The sequence below is a fragment of the Esox lucius genome, chromosome 22 (genome assembly GCF_011004845.1).
Source record: "Esox lucius isolate fEsoLuc1 chromosome 22, fEsoLuc1.pri, whole genome shotgun sequence".
Lineage (NCBI taxonomy): Eukaryota > Metazoa > Chordata > Actinopteri > Esociformes > Esocidae > Esox > Esox lucius.
In genome coordinates this window covers 17,894,696-17,917,104 of record NC_047590.1, presented here as the reverse complement: position 1 = coordinate 17,917,104, position 22,409 = coordinate 17,894,696, and the positions used below count along the sequence as shown (strand labels likewise).

General features: G+C 45.5%; 1 protein-coding gene across 1 annotated transcript in view; it reads right to left on the bottom strand.

The window, feature by feature from the left end:
• The window catches only part of raph1b (Ras association (RalGDS/AF-6) and pleckstrin homology domains 1b), a 60,967-nt gene that overhangs the window by 12,939 nt on the left and 25,619 nt on the right, over positions 1–22,409 (bottom strand). The window contains exons 3-7 of the mRNA XM_034289921.1: positions 15,270–15,392; positions 14,912–15,017; positions 13,766–14,391; positions 8,586–8,660; positions 4,427–4,504 (exon numbers count right to left, since the gene is read on the bottom strand). Coding sequence (XP_034145812.1) covers positions 4,427–4,504; positions 8,586–8,660; positions 13,766–14,391; positions 14,912–15,017; positions 15,270–15,392 — 1,008 coding nt within the window. The remainder of the gene's footprint in view (positions 1–4,426; positions 4,505–8,585; positions 8,661–13,765; positions 14,392–14,911; positions 15,018–15,269; positions 15,393–22,409) is intronic.

Here is a 22,409-nt window from a genome sequence, read left to right as displayed (position 1 = left end):
GCCTCAGGAAAGGGAAACAGTGCCCTACCAACGCTGTTTACAGTAGAGGTGGGCAGCTGTTGACCTCAACTGGGGATGTCGTCGGGCTGTGGAAGGAGTACTTTGAGGATCTCCTCAATCCCGCCGTCATGTCTTCCATTGAGGAAGCAGAGGATGAGGGCTCAGAGGTGGACTCGTCCATCACCCGGGCTGAAGTCACAGAGGTAGTCAAGAAACTCCTCGGTGGCAAGGCACCGGGGGTGGATGAGATCCGCACTGAGTACCTCAAGTCTCTGGATGTTGTGGGGCTGTCTTGGTTGACATGCCTGTGTAACATCGCGTGGCGGTCGGGGACAGTGCCTCTGGGATGGCAGACCGGGGTGGTGGTCCCTCTTTTTAAGAAGGGGGACCGGAGGGTGTTCCAACTACAGGGGGATCACACTTCTCAGCCTCCCCGGGAAAGTCTATGCCAGGGTACTGGAGAGGAGAATACGGCCGATAGTAGAACCTCGGATTCAGGAGGAACAGTGTGGTTTTCGTCCGGCCCGTGGAACACTGGACCAGCTCTATACCCATTACGGGGTGCTGGAGGGTTCATGGGAGTTTGCCCAACCAATCCACATGTGTTTTGTGGATTTGGAGAAGGCATTCGACTGTGTCCCTTGCAGCATCCTATGGAGGGTGCTTCGGGAATATGGGGTCCTGGGTCCTTTGCTAAGGGCTGTCAGGTCCCTGTACGACCGAAGCAGGAGCTTGGTCCGCATTGCCGGCAGTAAGTCAGACTTGTTCCCAGTGCATGTTGGACTCCGGCAGGGCTGCCCTTTGTCGCCGGTTCTGTTCGTAATTTTTATGGACAGAATATCTAGGCGCAGCCAGGGGTTGGAGGGTGTCAGGTTTGGGGACCATACTATTTCATCTTTGCTCTTTGCGGATGATGTTGTCATGTTGGCCCCTTCCAACCAGGACCTTCAGCATGCACTGGGATGGTTTGCAGCCGAGTGTGAAGCGGTGGGGATGAGAATCAGTACCTCCAAATCCGAGGCCATGGTCCTCAGTCGGAAAAGGGTGGCTTGCCCACTGCAGGTTGGTGGAGAGTGCCTGCCTCAAGTGGAGGAGTTTAAGTATCTAGGGGTCTTGTTCACGAGTGGGAGAAGGATGGAACGGGAGATTGACAGACGGATCGGTGCAGCTTCTGCAGTAATGCGGTCGAAGTATCGGTCTGTCGTGGTGAACAAAGAGCTGAGCCGCAAGGCGAAGCTCTCGATTTACCAGTCAATCTACGTTCCTACTCTCACCTATGGTCATGAGCTTTGGGTCATGACCGAAAGGACAAGATCCCGAATACAGGCGGCCGAAACGAGCTTTCTCAGGGTGGCTGGGCGATCCCTTAGAGATAGTGTGAGAAGCTCGGTCACCCGGGAGGAGCTCAGAGTAGAGCCGCTGCTCCTCCACATCGAGAGGGGTCAGCTGAGGTGGCTTGGGCATCTGTTTCGGTCCCATCCCACCGGGAGGAGACCCCGGGGAAGACCTAGGACAAGCTGGAGGGACTATGTCTCTCGGCTGGCCTGGGAACACCTCTGTGTCCCCCCGGAAGAGCTGGAGGAAGTGTCTGGGAAGAGGGAAGTCTGGGCATCTCTGCTTAGACTGCTGCCCCCGCAACCCGGCCCTGGATGAAGCGGAATAAGATGTATGTATGTATGTATGTATGTATGTATGTATGTGGTAATTTGTCTGAGTAACTGAGAATGGAATGGAGTTCCATGATCATGGCTTTCTAAAATACTGCACATTTTTGTGAGTTTCTATTAGGCTTGGGGTTGGTAAAGAGACCCCTTATGGTTTTCTGAGTGTTCGAAACTTAGAGTTAGAGACTCTTCTTTACAGTGATGTTTCATATTTAAAAACATTATAAAAGAGAAGCAGTACATTTCCTGTTGACATCCAACCAATAAAGGGAAGAAACGATAATTGTTAATGCTAGCTCTGCGTCTGCAGTTTGTGTACTCCATGCACAACTGTCTTCATTTTGCAAACTACAAAGCATATCGAATTCATACAACAACACATTCAGGCCCCCATTGTGTCCAACCCTATTTTGGGCTGTAACATAGGCAGGCCCATAAGAGTGGGTGTTTGATCCACATCTATGTGTACCAGAAGATCCCACAAAGAGATCCCACAACACCTGACAAATCAGTCCCCAGAAAGTTTTTTATCCATTACCCAATAGAACAAATTGTGATTTCCAGGGGTTAAGATTAGGATAAAACTTGAAATAGAGCATAGTGTTACTTTACGTTGTAGTCATTATGGGTTAGGTTAAGGCATTAGGGTTAGGTTAAGTTTAGGCATGCATTTTAGGTTATTGAGGTTAAAGTTTGGGTTAAGATTAGATTTAGGGATTTCTGGTTATCTGGATAGAATAAACGTGTGTGTGTGTGTGTATGTATGTATGTATGTATGTGCGCGCACGTTTGTGAATGTGAGGTAGGAAGCACCCCCCCCCCACACCCAACCAATACTTCCCACCCACAGGGGTTACAACATCCAATCAGTCGGTAGAGCCGATTAATTAGATCTTAACCATAGCCACAGCATTAAAACCTCGCCCATGATTGACTGGAAGCATGTTTTCTTTTTTTAAACTCTTTGGTCACTGCTTAGAGAGACACAAAAGTCTGATTAAACTTCTCAAACATGAACCTAAATCCTGGGGGGAATGTTCTTTAGACCAGTTAAATAAAACTGTAGCCTTTTGGCAATACAGATCAGCATTCTGCAGTATTTACAGATGACCAAATGAAGCCCTTAATGATAAGACCACCCTCCTCTCAAAGATGGGGGTGATTAAATAGTTCAGGGGGGGTTACTTGGTTGCCTCTAGTATTGGAGTCTAGAACGTGAATGAGGCAACATGAAGTCAAATGACTGCAAGGTGATTTGTAGTCAAAATTCTGAACACTGTGTCCAAAAACTGTGTCTTCATTGAAGTTCTTCAGGAGAACCCCAAACATACCAAAAAGTGCCCCGGATTGGTTAAGAGACGCTGGACCATTCCGATGTGGGAAGCAGTGAGTCCAGAGCTGGACAAAAATGGTGACATGATCCAAATACAGCAGTTCCCTGCTCAAACAGACCCATTCACCAGTAGAACGGGGGAAGCAAGCTCAATGATAGAGTACTTGTTTGCAGTTACCTTTGCCAAAGGCAGTGCAACCAAGTAGGTGCTCTTGGTTGTCTAGAAAGTGCATGATTTAATTTTCATTCTCTAAATTAAAACTGTAAAGTTTCATTAACCAAAATAATATTGGTTCTGTAACGCTGAAAAAAGATACGGTATACCAAAAGAAAATACAGGATATTATTAAGGCGGTCAATTTGGCCCGGACTGTATGTATGGGAATATAAAAAACCCTGTGGTCAATAGAGCTCTTCATTCAGCGCAGTGGCTTTTTATTCTTACCAGGGATGGGGCTGAAACTGGTGCCTGGTGTGGCTCACAGAACCAATTCACTCCTTGGAACACAGTAAAGAAAAAAAGGACCCCCCCCCCCCTGAAATCAAGGCTGGTTCAAATCAACCCACAGTATAAGCCGTCTTTTGGATGCCAGAGCCAAATGCCTGATTGTCTCTCGTTCTCCCTTACCCCTTTTTCTCTCTCTCCCTTTCAGACACTGGTGCACACGCATAAAGTGTCAATGACGCGCACACTCAAACACTGCAATGACCTATTTTCTACGCAGTTCGCTGCGTCTCACTGCATGTAGTTAGTTCACAAAGGGAAATGTCCCACGCTGTGAATCTTAAACAGATATGAAGTAGAGGATCCTATGAAACCCCATGCTATAATGCCGGTGTAATAATACTGTGTAAAGTGTAGAAATCAGAATCATCTTGATTCGCTAATTCCATTTATACATACCCGGAATTGTACTTAATGGTGTTGGGTATTGCTAGAAAGGTGTGTATGTGTGAGTGAGGTATATGAAGTAGAAAAGTATTTTAACAATAATAAGTGTTTGTGTAGTGTGCCTGTGTGCGGGGCAGTACATGGCCTTTAGATTGCAGGCCTGTCACAGAGCCAGGTAACTGGGTAGGCACGCCTCTGGGTAGGCCGTTGAGGACAGCCTGGCTGTGTGGAGAAGATGCTTTTTGTAAAATGACTTTATGTCAGGAACCTTTGCTCTATGTGGAGCCATGGTCCTGTGGTATCACCCCTAGCTCTGTGCTTATATGCGGCTCCACCCTGGAGACCGGGGTTCAATATCCATCTCTGCTATTTCTCCTCTTCACCTGTCCATGATTCCAAACATCAATAAAAACACAAAAATGAAAACTGTTGTTGCTGTGTTTAAAGCCCTTCACTGATGTCATTTGCAGGGTCGTATAAAGTACTGAAGTGTGGGCACGTGATCACAGCTGCACACAAGATATCATAGCATCGTACCTTTTTGACTTGCGCCTCCTTGATTTTCTCCAAAGCCACTCGGATCTTCTCAGCCTTCACTTTGGCCGCCTGCTCCTCCTACGGACACACAGCGACAAAGTTAACAAGTATGGCCAACAACAAAACCCACATGCCACCACCAAAAACACAAGTCGAAACCAATAGGAGCCTTCAATACCAACCACCTTTTCCTTCTCTCCTCCTAAGCTAGACAGCTAAACTGATACTCACGAAACCATTGGCCAGAGTGACACCAACACCTTGCACACCCTCCCCTTTAGTTCCACTCATTTGTAGACAGCCAACCATATTTCATAGAGAGTGCAGGTCTTACATGGTTTAACCATGTCTCTGAAATACCTTACCTGGCCCCTCCAGCAAGACGCCATCACATCCATCTCTGCCCGCCACAACCCAGAACGTGTCTTCACATAGATCAAGCCGACACTTTCTAGTTTCAATCAACGGTAAGTAGCCCCATAATTCACCAGAGCTCCCACAATGTCATTTTAAAAAACACTAATTCAAAGATGGCCACTTATTCATCCTCCCCTGCTAGTCTTCCTCTCCCCTGTCTGAGTGGCAGCTGAGGTACAACTGTCCCTTTGATCTTCCTTCACGGCAGATGGGAGACAATAGTCAGGGATCCCTCAAACGGCGAGCGGCGGGCGAAATGAAGACCAAGGTCTTAAGCGCCTCTGTCCCTTCCAACACAAAGAAGAAAAAAAGGGGGAAAAGCTCACGAAATTAGAAAGCCTTGAGCTGGCAAAAAAGTTGGATGTTGGAAAGTCTCCAATCCCGAATCCAGATCTTCTCCCCTTCGGTCCAAATCTGGTTAAGAGAGACGTTCGCTGAAGTCCATCAGGAGTGACTAAGACCAATGCGTAGCGACTTCTACGCGCCTCTACTCACTCCTCCTGTGACTTGAAGCCGGGAGAGCAAGACCGAAGTTGACAGTTTCAGCGAGTGTGTGAGCCGGGGCTCCTCTTCAAAGACACACACGCCAGTATATAAACACACAGTACGAGCACTACGACACCACTTAACCCTCAAAAGGCAGAGACACCCCTCCCCCCGAAACACCCTCCATCTACCTCCCTTCCTCCTGCTTTCCCCCCCTGCCTCTCCTCAGCCATCTCTTCAGAACAGCTGCAGAGATTTGGGAGCGAGCCCGTTCGTCGAGCAATAATCCCCAAACAAACAGGAGAACCCCTTTTCTGCCCAGCTCAGAGGAACCCCTCCACAACCAATGGCAATGCGTAGCCCCCCCCACAGGCACAGTAACCCGTGAGTGGTATTAGGCTAGCGAAAATGTGAAGACGACAAGGGGCGGTGGGTTTAGGGCTGTTAGGAGCCAAGCCTCTTATCCGGGCGCCTGCCTGCCCTTGACCCAGACGTCTTTTCTGCATGATCGGCAGAGTAACCCAAGAAATGCACCGTTCGGGCCAACGCGGGGTGACAGGCTTTTAGTGTAAAGTGTGCGTCTCTACAAACGCGAGTGCCTGTAAGTGACTGTCTGATGGAGCACAGGACCAATAGGGGATTCTAATACGGAGACATTCTCAGCCACACTTCATTTTAGCTTCAGGACATCCATCCAGAGACGATCCAGATCCCCCGTCTACAGCACGTTGTCTCCCCCATGCTCCGGCGTAGACGCTGGTAGCTAGACAGCGCCGGTTCTGTGCTGAATGCTCTTCCCCGGTGCGTTCTCACAGAGATCCACGGAGGCTGAATTTAAACAGGCTTTTCTGCTGTGTCTATAAAAAGATGGTCCTCCCTATTCCCTTTGAAGTTTTCACCCTCTCTTGCTTCCTCTCATTCCCCCTCCCTCTCAGTCTTCCCATCATCCCTGTGTACTTTGTCGGTGAGAGATGTTAGTGCTGTGAAACTGTGATGCATTCACTCTCGTTTTTGCCCTCACCCAGTTGTGTAGCGCCGACATGCTAACTTGGCACAAATAAACTGGTTCAATGGAGGCTGTCTTGGCTCCATTGAACCAGTCTAAATACAGACATGGCCAGATGATTGGCTTTTTGAAATTCGGGGGACAGCCGTGAAGGCGTAAGTGTGGCTAATCATTTGGATACTCTGCAATAAGACTTACTTACCCACAATCCTCCACTATAGGTATCAATAATATTCTATTCAGTAGCAACACATGAAGTGTCTCCTGAGACTGAATAGATGACTATATTTACATGCATGATGATAATTTAGACCTTCTGCATGAATTAAAATGTTGGTGTTATACTAATTGTTTATTTACGGGTGTGGTTCTTTCATCTGATGGCCTTGGCTTGCGCTATTTATCAAATTCAGGAGGGGGTGAGTGCTAGTGGTCCTATGCATCAAAAACTGCATATCCCACGATTAGCATTTGGCTCAGCGGCTTCTGTTTAAAAAGCAAAATAAATCATTAGAGAAGAAAAGCCAGCCCTACAATCCACCAATGACAACGTCTAAAAGCATATAGTAGCCATCAAACAAAAGCGCCCACTGACCCTGCCAAGAATGTACTTTAGGGTACTTTTATGTGAAAAGCTCTGGGCCAGTGTGGAAGAGGGCGGTTCCACATTAACAGTGATGTATAGATAGCCACATGATATTCAGAGAACAAATCTTAGACAAAGTGGTCACTGTTTGTTTTTGACAAACAAAGTGGGGGGGGTACAAGAGGGACAGCGGGGAGAAAGGGTGGGGGAGGTGCAACGATGGGGCAAGGAGAGGGGGGGGGAGCAAACCTCCTTTTCCAGCCGAAAAGAGGATTAGGCCATTCAAAAGATAAGGTCAGCAATTTCTCAAACAACATTGTAAAACAACAGCTTGTTATTTTCTTCATGGTAATCTCCATCTGTCATTTAACTGCACCAGTATCATCTATCAACCAATAAGTGTCTCCAAACAATGTGTTCAGCCTTTTGAGGGGAGTCAGGTCAAAACCTTTTATCAACAATGTGGAATAAAAACATCTACATAAACATTTATCATCACTTCCTATTGGTTTTGGAATAACGCCAATCACATCAGTCAGGGTTAAGGTCAAAACCATTCACATTCTTTCCATTCTGCAAAAAAAGACAATTTGAATGAATGTTTATTTTCTGACCTGATTAAATGGAATTGAATTGACAAAAATAACCATTATGACATTAAAACACTTGAAAGCAGACATAATCAAAATCAGATGACTACCAACCTTAGGGGCAATTAACTGCATCATAGGGAACGAATGCAACAAGTGGACCACAGGTTCAGGAACACTGGACTTTATACCAGTGTTCGCCAGTCACACCTCATATTATAATATAAAAATGCTGTTCAGTTCCCCAAAGTTCTCCATCTAGCTCCATTCCCCAAAGTTCTCCATCTAGCTCCATTACCTAAAGCTCAGGAAAAGGTGGACGAGTTCAAAGAACAGCTCCATACATTATGTATATAATGGTATCGTGAACAACACTGCAGATCTAGGTCAAACCCGTGTCAAACATTCTGAAACATTTCCTCAGTAGGTGTACTCCAGCATAGCTTGTAGCTTGCGCTTTGGAGATTATATTTTCCTTTTCAGAGATATGGACTGTGGTACCTCGGAAGCGATTCGGTTCCAGTGTAGTTTTATATCAACAAGAGGACACTGAGTTCTCAAATGCGGGCACAAAACCTTCTCTGGTTATGTAAAGACATGTCGCTTCTGAAGCGAGACTAATGTCCATCACTAGCCAACCAGAACTGTCAATTATATGTTGGTTTATTTTCAATGTGAAATCAAGTTACTTAATATTTCAAACACATGAAATGGTATCGACATGTACACTCACGCCCCATTTCTGACCGCAAGACAGGTATTAAAGCCAAACAGTCCAGAACTGCAATGTAACATGGTTCCATGTCAAATAGTCAATCTTCATTTCTTTCCTACTAACAGTGAAAAGGAGAACAGGGAGTAGATGGACAAATATGCAAAGATATGAAGAGGAGTTAAAGAAAGACAGATGAAGAAAGGTGTGAACAGGGGCTGCATGCACACAGAACAAAGTAAGATTAAGCCAATCAGGTAAATTGAGCTAAGTGTTAGGTGGGAAGGACTAAGGGAGATAGTGTAGGGGTGTCGTCCAATCACAATCAAGCATAAAGGAAGAGCAAGCAAACAAGTGATCACCTTGGTCAGCAGGTGAGAAGGCTTTCCTGCAATGCTTTTCAGAATGAGGGAGGTTTCTTTGTCCAGATAGGAGTGCTTGGTGTTGCAGAGGAGAGGGGAGAAAAAGACACGTCAGTGCAATGATTCTCAGTGGCAAAAAAAAGGGTTTGATCCGTGTTTTTTTTAAAGGTGTGGAAGCAAGAAAGGTCCAAAAGATGGAGAATTGTTTGTGGTGAGGGTCCTATTAGACAGCTGGGGGGGGGGGTGATTTATCAAAAGAATATATTTTTTAAGATATTCACTAGAACTCACCTGTTTACCAGTCACACAATCACATACAGTACATCTTTTTGACACTATATTGAGTAAATCTTGTTTTCAATAAAGACACACACACACACGTGCAGGCCCACCCCCACAAACACACTTACAGTTCCCAGTTCCACATCCACTTCAAACTCCCGTGAGGTGGTAAACTCAAGCTGCCGTCTGGCCGGCTTACCGTTGGCTCGTCGCAGCAATGATGGGGCATGCTGAGAAAATGGGTAGGTGCATTGTGGGTGCAGAGGGGATGCAAACACACACACACAAAGTTTGCACATGCAAGGGCAGAGGGAGGCGCACAACATTCAAGCAAAGGTGACTTTTCTTTTTCTCTTAACAAATTTTGTTTTAACTCTTCCTCTCTTAACAGTTCTGTCACCCTCCCATTCCCAAACAGCCCTGAAACAAAAGCCATATAAACTGTATGCAATTGTATCTGTCTGTCCCAGATTGTGGGTTTAAGCAAATAGAGATAACAAGTAATATCGCTATCATGGGGGAGAGGAATTGCAGTATTTCTGTTGAAAATAATTCAGAAATGTTCCTTTTCAAAAGAGACATATGTTGTTGTCGGCTTGCAAATGTAATTCAGCCAAGTCTGACTCTGTCGTGAAAAGCCAGTCATATCTCATTGATCCTGAATAAGTTCTAAGTAGCTGCACAGCAACAAGCTAATCAATGTCAGTACATGTATAGTTAGCTACTTAGTGCAGCTCAGTAGCTACAGAATAGGGTAACCAACATCCAGTTATGCATTTATAATAAGCTAGCAGTTCAGACTTTCCAAATGTGCTGGTGCATGGAAGACTCAGCTAACAGTAAAGACTTGTAGCGTTGGGAGTGTGTTTTGTACTAGCTAGCTACTCACAAGTCACAGACCAGGTCATGCTCTAAGGGGATGTGATGACATTTTTGAGATATGACCTTGCTGAGACTATAGCAACTTGCCAGCTTTAGTGCTCGCTAACAGCATATATTATTACACTGTTTACTATTAACTAGCTAGCCAGCTATGCAACCATGAGGAACATTGAGATTCCCTGTCCGGAAAAACAAACTTAACCGGATGTGCATCATCTCCATAAAATATTTTGATTGGTTTCCCATATGGAAAATTAAAACATTTTAAATATATTTTTAAAAACATATCTGGGATACATTTAAAAAGAAGAAAATTGGCCAATTGATGTATTTTAAGGAAATGTAATTAATAAATTTAGAACACCTTTACAAATATATTGCCAAAGTCATACAAAATGTTTGGAGATGTATTGGAAAATACATACTAAATATATTTTACAATACATTTGGGAAATATATTTTTTATACATTTTAAAAATGCAATACTTGGCAGGTAGTGTCTCGAACATGTGATTTTTGACTTCTGAGGCAAGTACAGGTGCTGGTCATAAAATTAGAAAATCATCAAAAAGTTGATTTATTTCAGTAATTCCATTCAAAAAGTGAAACTTGTATATTATATTAATTCATTACACACAGACTGATATATTTCTAATCTTTATTTCTTTTAATTGTGATGATTATAACTGACAACTAATGAAAATCCCAAATTCAGTATCTCTGAAAATTAGAATATTACTTAAGACCAATACAAAAAAAATATTTTTAGAAATGTTGGCCAACTGAAAAGTATGAACATGAAAAGTATGTACAGCACTCAATACTTAGTTGGGGCTCCTTTTGCCTGAATTACTGCAGCAATGCGGCATGGCATGGAGTTGATCAATCTGTGGCACTGCTCAGGTGTTATGAGAGCCCAGGTTGCTCTGTTTGTGGCCTTCAGCTCTTCTGCATTGTTGGGTCTGGCGTATCGCATCTTCCTCTTCACAATACCCCATAGATTTTCTATAGGGTTAAGGTCAGGCGAGTTTGCTGGCCAATTAAGAACAGGGATACCATGGTCCTTAAACCAGGTACTGGTAGCTTTGGCACTGTGTGAAGGTGCCAAGTCCTGTCGGAAAATGAAATCTGCATCTCCATAAAGTTGGTCAGCAGCAGGAAGCATGAAGTGCTCTAAAACTTCCTGGTAGACGGCTGCGTTGACCTTGGACCTCAGAAAAAACAGTGGACCAACACCAGCAGATGACATGGCACCCCAAATCATCACTGACTGTGGAAACTTTACACTGGACTTCAAGCAATGTGGATTCTGTGCCTCTCCTCTCTACCTCCAGAATCTACCTCCAGATGTACTTTCATCAGAGAACATAACTCAGCAGCAGCCCAGTCCTTTTTGTCTTTAGCCCAGGCGAGACGCTTCTGACACTGTGTCTTGTTCAAGAGTGGCTTGAAACAAGGAATGTGACAGCTGAAACCCATGTCTTCCATACAACTGTGTGTGGTTGTTCTTGAAGCACTGACTCCAGCTGCAGTCCACTCTTTGTGAATCTCCCCCACATTTTTGAATGTGTTTTGTTTCACAATCCTCTCCAGGGTGCAGTTATCCCTATAACTTGTATACTTTTTTTCTACCCCCTCTTTTCCTTCCCTTCGCCTCTCTATTAATGTGCTTGGACACAGAGCTCTGTGAACAGCCAGCCTATAAAGCTATGACCTTTTGTGTCTTGCCCTCCTTGTGCAAGGTGTCAATGGTCGTCTTTTGGACAGCTGTCAAGTCAGCAGTCTTCCCCATGATTGTGTTGCCTACAGAACTAGACTGAGAGACCATATAAAGGCCTTTGCAGGTGTTTTGGGTTAATTAACTGATTTGAGTGTGGCACCAGGTGTCTTCAATATTGATGTATATTTACTATGTGAAGACAAGTATGCTGCATTTGTTTAGAAAATCCGGTCCTATTACTGGCTATAATATAATATTGATTTCAGAAAAAAAACCTGGGTTACACCTAAAGGAACCCACAGCCCTTGCCAGGCCCAATATCCACTAAAACCTGAGGCATCTAAAATAATAACACGGGTGTTAAGCTGTAAAAGAGATATTGGTCTCAGTTTGTGTTCCTAAATAATTTTCAGGTCAGCTGTGAAGTGAAAAAACATAACAAGTCTAACATGAATGTCACTTTGGACAGTGAACATTAATTATTTTGAAATACATTCGGACAAAATTGAAATGTATACATTTTGACATATATTTAGGAAATAAAAGGACATTTTGATACCTCAAATATAATTTGAATAAAGTTAAATGTATTCCTACATTTTTAAATACATTTCAGAATTAAAGGTGAAGTACACCTTTTTAAAATTAAGAGACCACTTTAAATTGAACGCTTCTGTTCCTCACTCTAAACTTTCCTTTTCAATTTTTTTGGAAAGGAAAGAAAAATTTACAGTGGTCTCTTAATTTTTTACGGAGCAGCAATTCATCATATATTCTACATGCATTTTGCTTTGCAAAAATATATGTCCTTTCCGTATGGGTTATTCAAGTGAGCACTGTGCGACAGCATGAGAGTAGGGCTTTAAATGTTGCTGCTGCATTACTGTTCTATATCTCCTAAGGCAGAGGCAGAATTTAACCACATCATTACTAGGTTGTGAAAAGGTTTTTCAGCTCAGTTGCTTACATTTTAATATAAAAAAAAGTCAGCAAATACTTGACGGCAGGGTCAAATTCTGGTATTCATTTTGGATGAAGGCCTCTTTTAGTTGGAGATTAGAGAGCCTGGCGATTAGAGAATCTGACCAGTAATCGAAAGGGTGCTAGATCAAATCCCTGTGCTGGCAATGGGACAAATCGGTTATTTTGTTTTGAGCAAGATTAGTCATCCTAATTGCTCCCTGGGAGCCCACTGTGGAAGCCCCTCACACCTCTCCATAAGGTTACATTTACAAGCCCAGGAAACATTTCGGTTGGACCTTGGCAATTGACAATTATCTAACCCTTAATCCTTCCTTCTCGTAACTCTTTACTAAATTCCCTAAGAGTGCCTCTTCCATGCTTTAGCAGCACGCGTTAAAACATACTAGCCCTATTTATTGTCAGTGAATGGTATCAGTTGGTACATGGGCGGAAGGTCGGTTGGCGTTGCAGGCATGGCTTGGAAAGCAAGAAATAGTTTAGCATTAGGTAGCCTGCTACCTAATGTTAGCCATATAGACATCAACATATTGAAGGCTGTAATGATTCCAGAACAGTCTGAATGGCCTCAGTGCAGCCTGTGAGTCGTGTTTGAATATAACTTTAAGGGTTTCCAGGCTGAAGAATCTCGCTGGCTCGGCCAAAAGCAAGCTACTTCGGTCGATGCTAGCGTGGCTATCCGATTTCCCACATGTAATTAAGAGGCACCATAATATTAGTGAATTAGCTTGAGGTTATACGAAAACAAGCATAGTAGATACATTGTAAACTGTCGTGCATGCGGACATTAGTGATAATAATGCATTCACAAACTGTTGGAATACCTTAATAGGCAGTATACACAGTCCTGTATATGTGCATATACAGACAGCACACACGTATTACAGTGGGGAGTTATAAGCATTTGACATGCAGTTGAATTTGTAATCCTCATGCGTTTTAGCAGGCAAGGAAATATAGAGAAGGGAGGGCAGTCGCGTACGCAAACCCAGAAACACACATACAACGTGACACAAATGTGTGTATGTGTGCAAACCTTTGGAACAAACCAAACCTTTGCAGCAGTTTACTTTCTTTGCAACCAAACAGCCTTTCACTGTCATTACTCAAACAATCAGCCCAGTCATCTGGTTTCAATGAAGTCAACTCTCCACTGACAGCCACTATCATTACCCTCACCCAAACTAAAACATTAAAAGCTAGATAACTGGGCCTTGTTAGGAGTCTGGCATTCATACACAGAACAGTGAAGGATGCGATCAAGTAACAGTTTCAAAGAGCCAGTGAAGACGGGCAGCGTGTGGGTGTATCTTACTTCCGTACTGGCCTGGCCCTGCAGTGGTTCCGGCCCCGGGGATGAGCTGCCATGTTCGGCCCCACCGGGTACCTGAGACAACATCTTGTCGATGTCCAGTGAGTCCATGCTTGAGGCGGACGCCGAATTCACACTGGACCTGGCCGAGTGGCCCTCGGCTTCGAGTTCGCTGACCGTTCCCACGGAGCCTGTCCTCCGGTGCTGCGAGGAACCGGACGTAGGGCGCCGGAGCGTGGCTGAGGTGTATGAGGAAGAGGACGACGACGAGGACGAGGAGGTCTGGCGCGCCGCCTCGTCCATGCTGAGCGACGCCTGCTCCAGCTGGGCCGTGATGTCGTCCAGCGAGAAGTTGGACGCCGACGGTCGGCCGTGGGAGTTGACGCTGCCCCCTCGGACGGTGGAGGCGGGCGACGCCCTGGTACTGCTACTGGTGCTGCCCCCACTGCTACCCCCTCCGCTGCCAGTCTGCCGGGCGCTGGCGCTGCGACCTGCGAGTCCACGCTGTTGACCTTTAACCTGGCGGGCAGCGTTGGGCTTGCCGATTGTGCTGAGCTCCTGTTCTATGGTGCAAAGGTCGGCCATCAGGGCATCCAGGTCTACGGTTTCAGTCGTTTGGTTCAGAGCCTCTGTGAAGGGGAAAGCAGGGATGTTAATCCGTTTTCTAATCAGGCATGCTAAACACACTAAACAACAACTAAAACAGACTTATTAAAAATGGACTTTTGCACAGCAGCAAATTATGCAATGATATGTGGGTTAAGTTTGGATGGGGCGCGTTGGTTCACACACACATTTTTGTCAAAGTGAGGACCAATAATTTCGGACCATTATGAATCCATTTCCCCTAATCCCAAAACTAACCCCAAAAACATAACTAACCCTAAATCAAAACATAACCCAAGCTCCTAAACCCAATGCTGACCCTAGTCCCTTATGCCTTACCCTAATTCTGACCCTATCCTGAAAAAAATCTTATGTAGTAAGTAAGGACTGGTGAAAAGTCCTCAGTCCCCCATTTTGAATACATTTATAATACTTTGAAATTATTTAAATTATCAACAGTAGGTTTGCAGGCACACAAACGTGAGCTTGCCCTGTAGGAAGGAGGTGGGGCCTAGACTATTGTTCTGAGTGGCCGGGTCTTACCGTTGATGTTGTACATGGAGAAGCGGTAGGAGAAGTTGGCCATGTTGGTCTCCTGTCTGAGGGGAGCTTTCTGGACTGGCTTCTGTGGCTTGCCGTCATCCAGACTCTGGAGGAAACACCCCGTCGAGTTCCCACTGTATTAACATCCATGACTAGCTCAAACACCAGACTTCACAAAGGGACCCAAGGGGGTGCAACTTGGATGTGGTTGCCGGGGTACAGCTAGCAGGATTACTGCCTACCGTTGCTAGGTTACAGCTGCCAGGATACGGAGGTGCGGCCACTGTAACTATGGTACGGTTGCTAGGATACAGTTGCCATGACCGCTACTCAGAGACAGTTGCCGGGCTACAGTTACCTGTGTGAGTTTGTCCAGCTCCCCCAGCCAGGCTCCGAACATCTTGTCAAGGTCCTGGTCCTCCTTATCGCTGTCCTCCTCCTCGGCGCCGTGTTCCAGCTCATCGTCCGACACGTCTGCCATCTGTGAAGGAGGTGCACACACGCCCTAAGCACTCATTTGTAGCATTTCCATCGCATTACAATCCACATGGAACCATCGGACCTACCCAATGCCACCTTATATTCTCACGCACCAACACATACACTCACTAAGTGTGAACGGAGTCTAGCAGTGGCAGCGATGTAGCCACACCTTCAGCAGCTCGACCTCCTCGCCTGTTACCCAGGCAACCACGGAGGAGGTTGACAGTGGAAGGCAGTGTTGCAATGGCTGTGCAACAGTGGAAGGCTAAACCCACCCGCACACAGTACACCGAACGCCACCGGGCAGGTCTTAAGACGCCTACAGAGTCGAGGCCGAGACCCCGTCCCAACCAGTGGTTGCCCGTACTGTGTTCTGATGGACGTGCGCCGCCGGCGCGTTGTGACACGTTTTCTAGACAGGCACCACAGCAAGAACACAACAGCTTCGATGAACCCATTCAGCCTACGGGCCGATTTGGTTCTGAAAGAAACTGTCCAGGCAGGTCATGGCCTTTCAGATAACACCCTAACCCCGTTCCAGTGCACTACTTTAGACTTGGGCCCATAAGACGATTGGGTGGCGTCTCTGGGAAGTGACTGTTCTGTTTCAATGAGCCGCAGTGTGCCATCTAATGATAATGGAGCGCCCTCTTGTGGTCAGACAGGAGAAATCTTTTTCTTTTCCCTATTCCCCACCTTGTACAGTTTACACTGGCAGGACAATGATGACTCATGGTGAGGGTGACATACGCCGGGGTGTGACTCAAAGCCACTGGTATAATTGGAGCCAGTTACACTACAAGGCCTTGAAAGCCACTAGGGGTGTGTGTTTTAGTGTGCGTGCGTACGTGTACGCTCGTGTGCGCGTCACCAAAGCACCTACTTGAAAGTAGTTCCTCTAACCATCAACCACAACTGACTGTGTCGGGAAACCAATCTTGGGACGATTTTTTTCCGCTCCATTCAAGCCTGTTGCAGACAGAAGCATATTGATGTAAAAAGTGAGTCAATGAAACCTTCCAATTTCTCTCTCTCATTCTGTGTATATATGTGCGTGTGTGTATATATATATATATATGGAAAGAGATTATATAGAAAGAGATTATAATATATATATATATATCTCTTTCTGGAAACCCCCTCTCTGTTTCTGTATCCCTCTCCCCATGTGTGTCTGGGTGGAGTCAGACACCCCTTCACATCCTGTTCCTGTCACATCACTTCCTGGTTGGCTAGGGAGTATGTTGCACAGTGGGGCACGGGAAAACACACCCTCATGCTTAATCACACACACACAGTGCGTGACCAGGTCACCTAAATACAAAGCCCTATTCTTATTCATATTTGGTTCACTAGCCCCTTTTAAACAGCCACAGCAGGGTCAAAAACCATGTGAAATCCTTCTAATGTTCTGACCGTTTGCTCTAGCATGTCTCTGTTGTACTATTCCATGGTTACATGCTAGAGCATCTGTTCCATGATAACATGCTAGAGCATCTGTTCCATGGTAACATGCTAGAGCATCTATTCCATGGTAACATGCTAGAACATCTATTCCACATGGTTCCATCAGTTCCATTGCTCCAGGAGAGCTTGATCAAGCAAAGATTACGCACTTGAAACTATTCCAAATAGCGTTAGAATACAGGTTTGTTTGCAGCCTGTTCAGATGAAACAGATTGTTAGGAGAGCCTAACATAATCTCATTTTGTGATTGGGGAGGGAGGGGCTTCAAGGCAAGACTGTACCAGGCAACAAGTCTCACCACAGGTCAAGGTGGGGTTGACCTCTGCTTTTGATCTTGTGCATGCAGGGCCGAGGCAAGTGCAGTATCTGTGCGTGCGGGGGGGTGGGGGGTGTCAGGGGGGGAATCTGGGGTCACAACAGGAAATGGGCAGGATAATTCCACATTTCCCCTCCCTTCCATAACAATGTTGAACAGCTTTGTCAATCATTGCATCGCATTGCCACGGTTACAACATGGGGCGGGGCATCTTTTGCCTGACATTGCGTCAAGGCAGGGGGGACTAAAAGATGGAAAAGAAGGGAATCAAAAAAGCCTCCTTTCGTGGGAAAACTGCAGATTATGGATGACATCTGTGTCTCCAATGACTTTCTAATGGCTATGAAGTGGACTCCTTTTGACTGTAAACCCTATGGGCCCCAATCAGAAGCAGTGCACTACAGGGAAGAGGGCGCCGTTTAGAATGTGAATACAGAGATGAGAGATCAACCGCTGCCTGTAGTCTGAGCTAAATATGGGCAGCACTACCTTAGCTGTAATCAAATCAAACAGAGACAGGCCGGGCCGCAGAGAGACAGGCCGGCCCGCAGAGAGACAGGCCAGCCCGCAGAGAGACAGGCCGCGCCGCAGAGAGACAGGCCGCGCCGCAGAGAGACAGGCCGCCCCGCAGAGAGACAGGCCGCCCCGCAGAGAGACAGGCCGGCCCGCAGAGAGACAGGCTGCGCCGCAGACAGACAGGCTGCGCCGCAGACAGACAGGCCGGCCCGCAGAGAGACAGACGCTCGCTATTCAAGTGGCGATTCCTCCTGTTCTAATGCCATCATGTCCGTCGTTCCAGGTGCAGGGTCAGAGGTTAAGTGAATTAGCACCTGGGCCCCTGCTTAGAAAATGATGGGTCATGACCACAAAAACATGTGTGTTCTGCACAACTTATCACAAAACAAACAGCTTTGGCCTATTCCTTGTCTGAAACCATTAAAAAGCATTCCCTCTTCCCTTCCCTGCCTCTCTGCCCCCCCCCCTTCTCGCTCCCCCTCTCTGTCTTTGTCTCCCTCCCCCCCCACCACCATCCTCCCCATCTTGGTCCACAAGGAGTCAAAGCATGACTGTTCCTCATCACTCTCCCATGACCAAAGGGGGTCAGAGCTGGGGCAACCTCAGGGTTCAAAGGTCACCCCAATGGTGCTGTTCAATGTTTAGCCTCTGCCAGTTGGAAGGGTACACAGAACACACAGAACACACAGAACACACAGAACCCACACACAGAGACACGTGTCTGCCCTACATGCCCAAACTAGGCCACCAGTACAGAGTAGGGCTGCATGATTTGGATAAAATATTGAACTGCGATTTTTTGCTAAATATTGCAATTACTTAAAAATACAGTGGGGAGAACAAGTATTTGATACACTGCCGATTTTGCAGGTTTTCCTACTTACAAAGCATGTAGAAGTCTTTAATTTTTATCATAGGTACACTTCAACTGTGAGTGACGGAATCTAAAACAAAAATACAGAAAATCTAATTTTTCTATAATTAATTTGCATTTTATTGCATGACATAAGTATTTGATCACCTACCAACCAGTAAGAAATCCAGCTCTCACAGACCTGTTAGTTTTTCTTTATGAAGCCCTCCTGTTCACCACTCATTACCTGTATTAACTGCACCTGTTTGAACATGTTAACTGTATAAAAGACACCTGTCCACACACTCAATCAAACAGACTCCAACCTCTCCACAATGGCCAAGTCCAGAGAGCTGTGTAAGGACATCAGGGATAAAATTGTAGACTTGCAGGCTGGGATGGGCTACAGGACAATAGGCAAGCAGTTTGGTGAGAAGGCAACTTCTGTTGGCGCAATAATTAGAAAATGGAAGCAGTTCAAGATGACGGTAAATCACCCTCGGTCTGGGGCTCCATGCAAAGATCTCAACTCGTGGAGCATCAATGATCATGAGGAAGCTGAAAGATCAGCCCAGAACTACATGGCAGGACCTGGTCAATGACCTGAAGAGAGCTGGGACCACAGTCTCAAAGAAAACCATTAGTAACACACTACACCATTATTAAAATCCTGCAGCGCATGCTAGGTCCCCCTGCTCAAGCCAGCGCATGTCCAGGCCCGTCTGAAGTTTTCCAATAACCATCTGGATGATCCAGAGGAGGAATGGGAGAAGGTTATGTGGTCTGATGAGACAAAAATAGAGCTTTTTGGTTTAACTCCACTCACCGTGTTTGGAGGAAGAAGAAGGATGAGTACAACCCCAAGAACACCATTCCAACCGTGAAGCATAGAGGTGGAAACATCATTCTTTGGGGATGCTTTTCTGCAAAGGGGACAGGACGACTGCACCGTATTGAGGGGAGGATGGATGGGGCCATGTATCACGAGATCTTGGCCAACAACCTCCTTCCCTCAGGTCGTGGCTGGGTCTTCCAGCATGACAACGACCCGAAACACACAGCCAGGGCAACTAAGGGGTGGCTCCGTAAGAAGAATCTCAAGGTCCTGGAGTGGCTTAGCCAGTCTCCTGACCTGAACCCAATAGAAAATCTTTGGAGGGAGCTGAAAGTCTGTAATGTGATTTTCTGTATTTTTGTTTTAGATTCCGTCTCTCACAGTTGAAGAGTACCTATGATAAATATTACAGACCTCTACATGCTTTGTAAGTGGGAAAACATGCAAAATCGGCAGTGTATCAAATACTTGTTCTCCCCACTGTATATATAAATATATAAACAAACTATATATAAATATAAATCACTACCTACATAGTGTGCTTTTAATCAGAATAAAACATTAATTAAAATCCTTTTGAAACATTTAACATTTACCAATTTAACCCTAACCTGTGTCAAAACATGTACACATTTAATGAAACAGCAAGTGCTCTGTTTGTTCCATTATAATAGCTAGTCAGGCAAACTTTCTCATCCCATGAGGGATATTTTCTCCCATACTGTGTAAGCTTGTAGGCTGACACTGAAGCCAAAACTCTTAATAGCCATGCTATTGTGTACCTGGGACAATATCTAGTCAACATCGCAATTTAGACTATAATTCAATTAATCATGCAGCCCTAGAAGAGAGAGGATGGAAACAAACAAGAACAGTGACCAGAGAGAGAACACCAGGAAGACAGAGAAAGAGGAGAGACAGAAACTACACACAAAGAGAAAAGACAGAGGGAAAACAGAGAGAGAGAAAAGACTAAGCGAAAGAGGAGACAGAGAGAGAGAGAAGACTAAGCGAAAGAAGAGACAGTGAGAGAGAGAGTGAGAAGAAAGAATGAGAGAAAGGAGAGTGAAGGAGAAAGGAGGGAGAGAGAACGAGAGAGAGAGAGAGAGAGAGAGATGAAGGGTAGAGGAAAGGGGAGAAAGAGAGAGAATTCTCTGAAAGCACTGCTCTAAATCTAAAAAAGCAACTGTTGGCTTCCGGTGTTCTAACCAATAGGCCAGGAGAGCATAACCGGTTTTAGCCAGTTCATACAGAGAGGAAAAATGATGTGATGTCGTTGATGTCGCTGGCCTTTTGGGGCGGGGGGGTCAGTGATGAGATCATCGCTGACAGGTAGTGTAGACGCCTAACCTGGTATCCCCTACACCGTAAAAAAAAAAAAAAAAAGGTACTGTGTTTTTAGGGAGGCTAAGTGGCCCACGCCACTGCCTCCAGTGCACATATACTGCTGCAGCATGTGTTCGAATCTGGTACACCCCTTCCAGCAGAAAAACACATGGTTTCCTCTTCTCTATCCAATAAAGCAGGGGTTTTCAACTGGTTCTGTGCCAGGGGCCACCATTCTGACTAACAAGTAATCAACGGCCCACTACTGTGTGTGTGTGTGTGTGGGTGGGTGGGGGTGTACTCCTTACCTGTTGGGTGGGATTTCTGCTGCATTTTCACTGACTTTTGCACTCTTTCTCATGAGCGTCTGCTGTCCTTTGAAATCACGCAACATCTGTTGCATATACTCAATAGGCTTGGCCTTCAAGAAGCTGTGATGTGTCTCCATATGACGAGAAAGTTTCGACGGTTTCATGGTTTCATTTGAAAGCAACGTTGAACATACGAAACACAGTGGTCCCTCCTCTCCAGTTTTGTCAGTGGTTACTGTAAATCCATATTTAACATAATCTTCACTGTATTTTCTGTTTCGTTTCCCCGTTTCCTCCGAAGTTGTAGCTTTGTCTGAAGAGCATGCAGCAGAAGCCTGTCCATCTGTCCTGACATCTGTCACTTTCCTCACTAAAAAGCGATCCATGCTGGACAGCTCCACTCCACTCCAAATTTAAATTCACCAATATTAAGCGTCTTTTCAATGAAACCTCAATAATGTTTTTCCCTTAACTCTGAGATGCTGGTCTATTTCGCGATTAATGTGTACGTATATGACGTTGGGGACGCAAAACACAACGTTAGCATATAATAGCGTTAGCATAGCATAGGATAGACCTGATAGGTGCAGTTTGAATCTCAACTCCTCTATATTATTTTAGATATTTTAATAAAATATAGTATGTTTGGAAAAATAAATTATGGGAAAAAAGTGATTTTAAAAGTGAAATTACGTAGGCTGGAATGCATGTCACGGACCACATGCAATGCCGCCGCGGACCACCAGGGGGCCGCGGACCATCGGTTGAAAACTCCTGCAATAAAGCATACATGCCACGGATGCAGTCCGCGGGGGGGGTGGAGAGCCAGTGGGTCCTACATCCGATCTGGAGGACCACCGCGGTCTCTTCCCTTAACTGTGCTGTTTCATCCTAGTGGGTAGATATCACTGTTGTTTGTCTAGTCCTGGGTCCTGTTCAATACGACGTCCTGGAGCAGAACATTTTGCCACAGGTTCTTTTTTTGGATGTGTTCAGGTCACTTTGTTCGGGAATTCTTTCGACCGTTCCATGCTAACTCAACGTGACCACAGTCCGCGTCCACATTTCCACAACTCATCATGACCACCGTACCACAATTTCAAACAACTGGATTGTTAGCCCTTTTGTTATTTGCACAGCGGAAGCAGAGGTGCTGATTATGAAAAACAACACAATTGAGCTGTCAAGTGCAATCACTGAAAATTCTGTATGTTTCATAAAACAATTTGAAACAGAATGTGTGTGGATGTAGTCTAGTTTTGGCTTCACACCCCATCCACCCACATACACAAATGTGACCACACAACCAACTCCCATACAAACAACTCCTGCGTTCCTGTGTGTGTCTTTAAAGTGCCTGTTGTGTGTCAGTAGAGTACCTGTGAGAATGT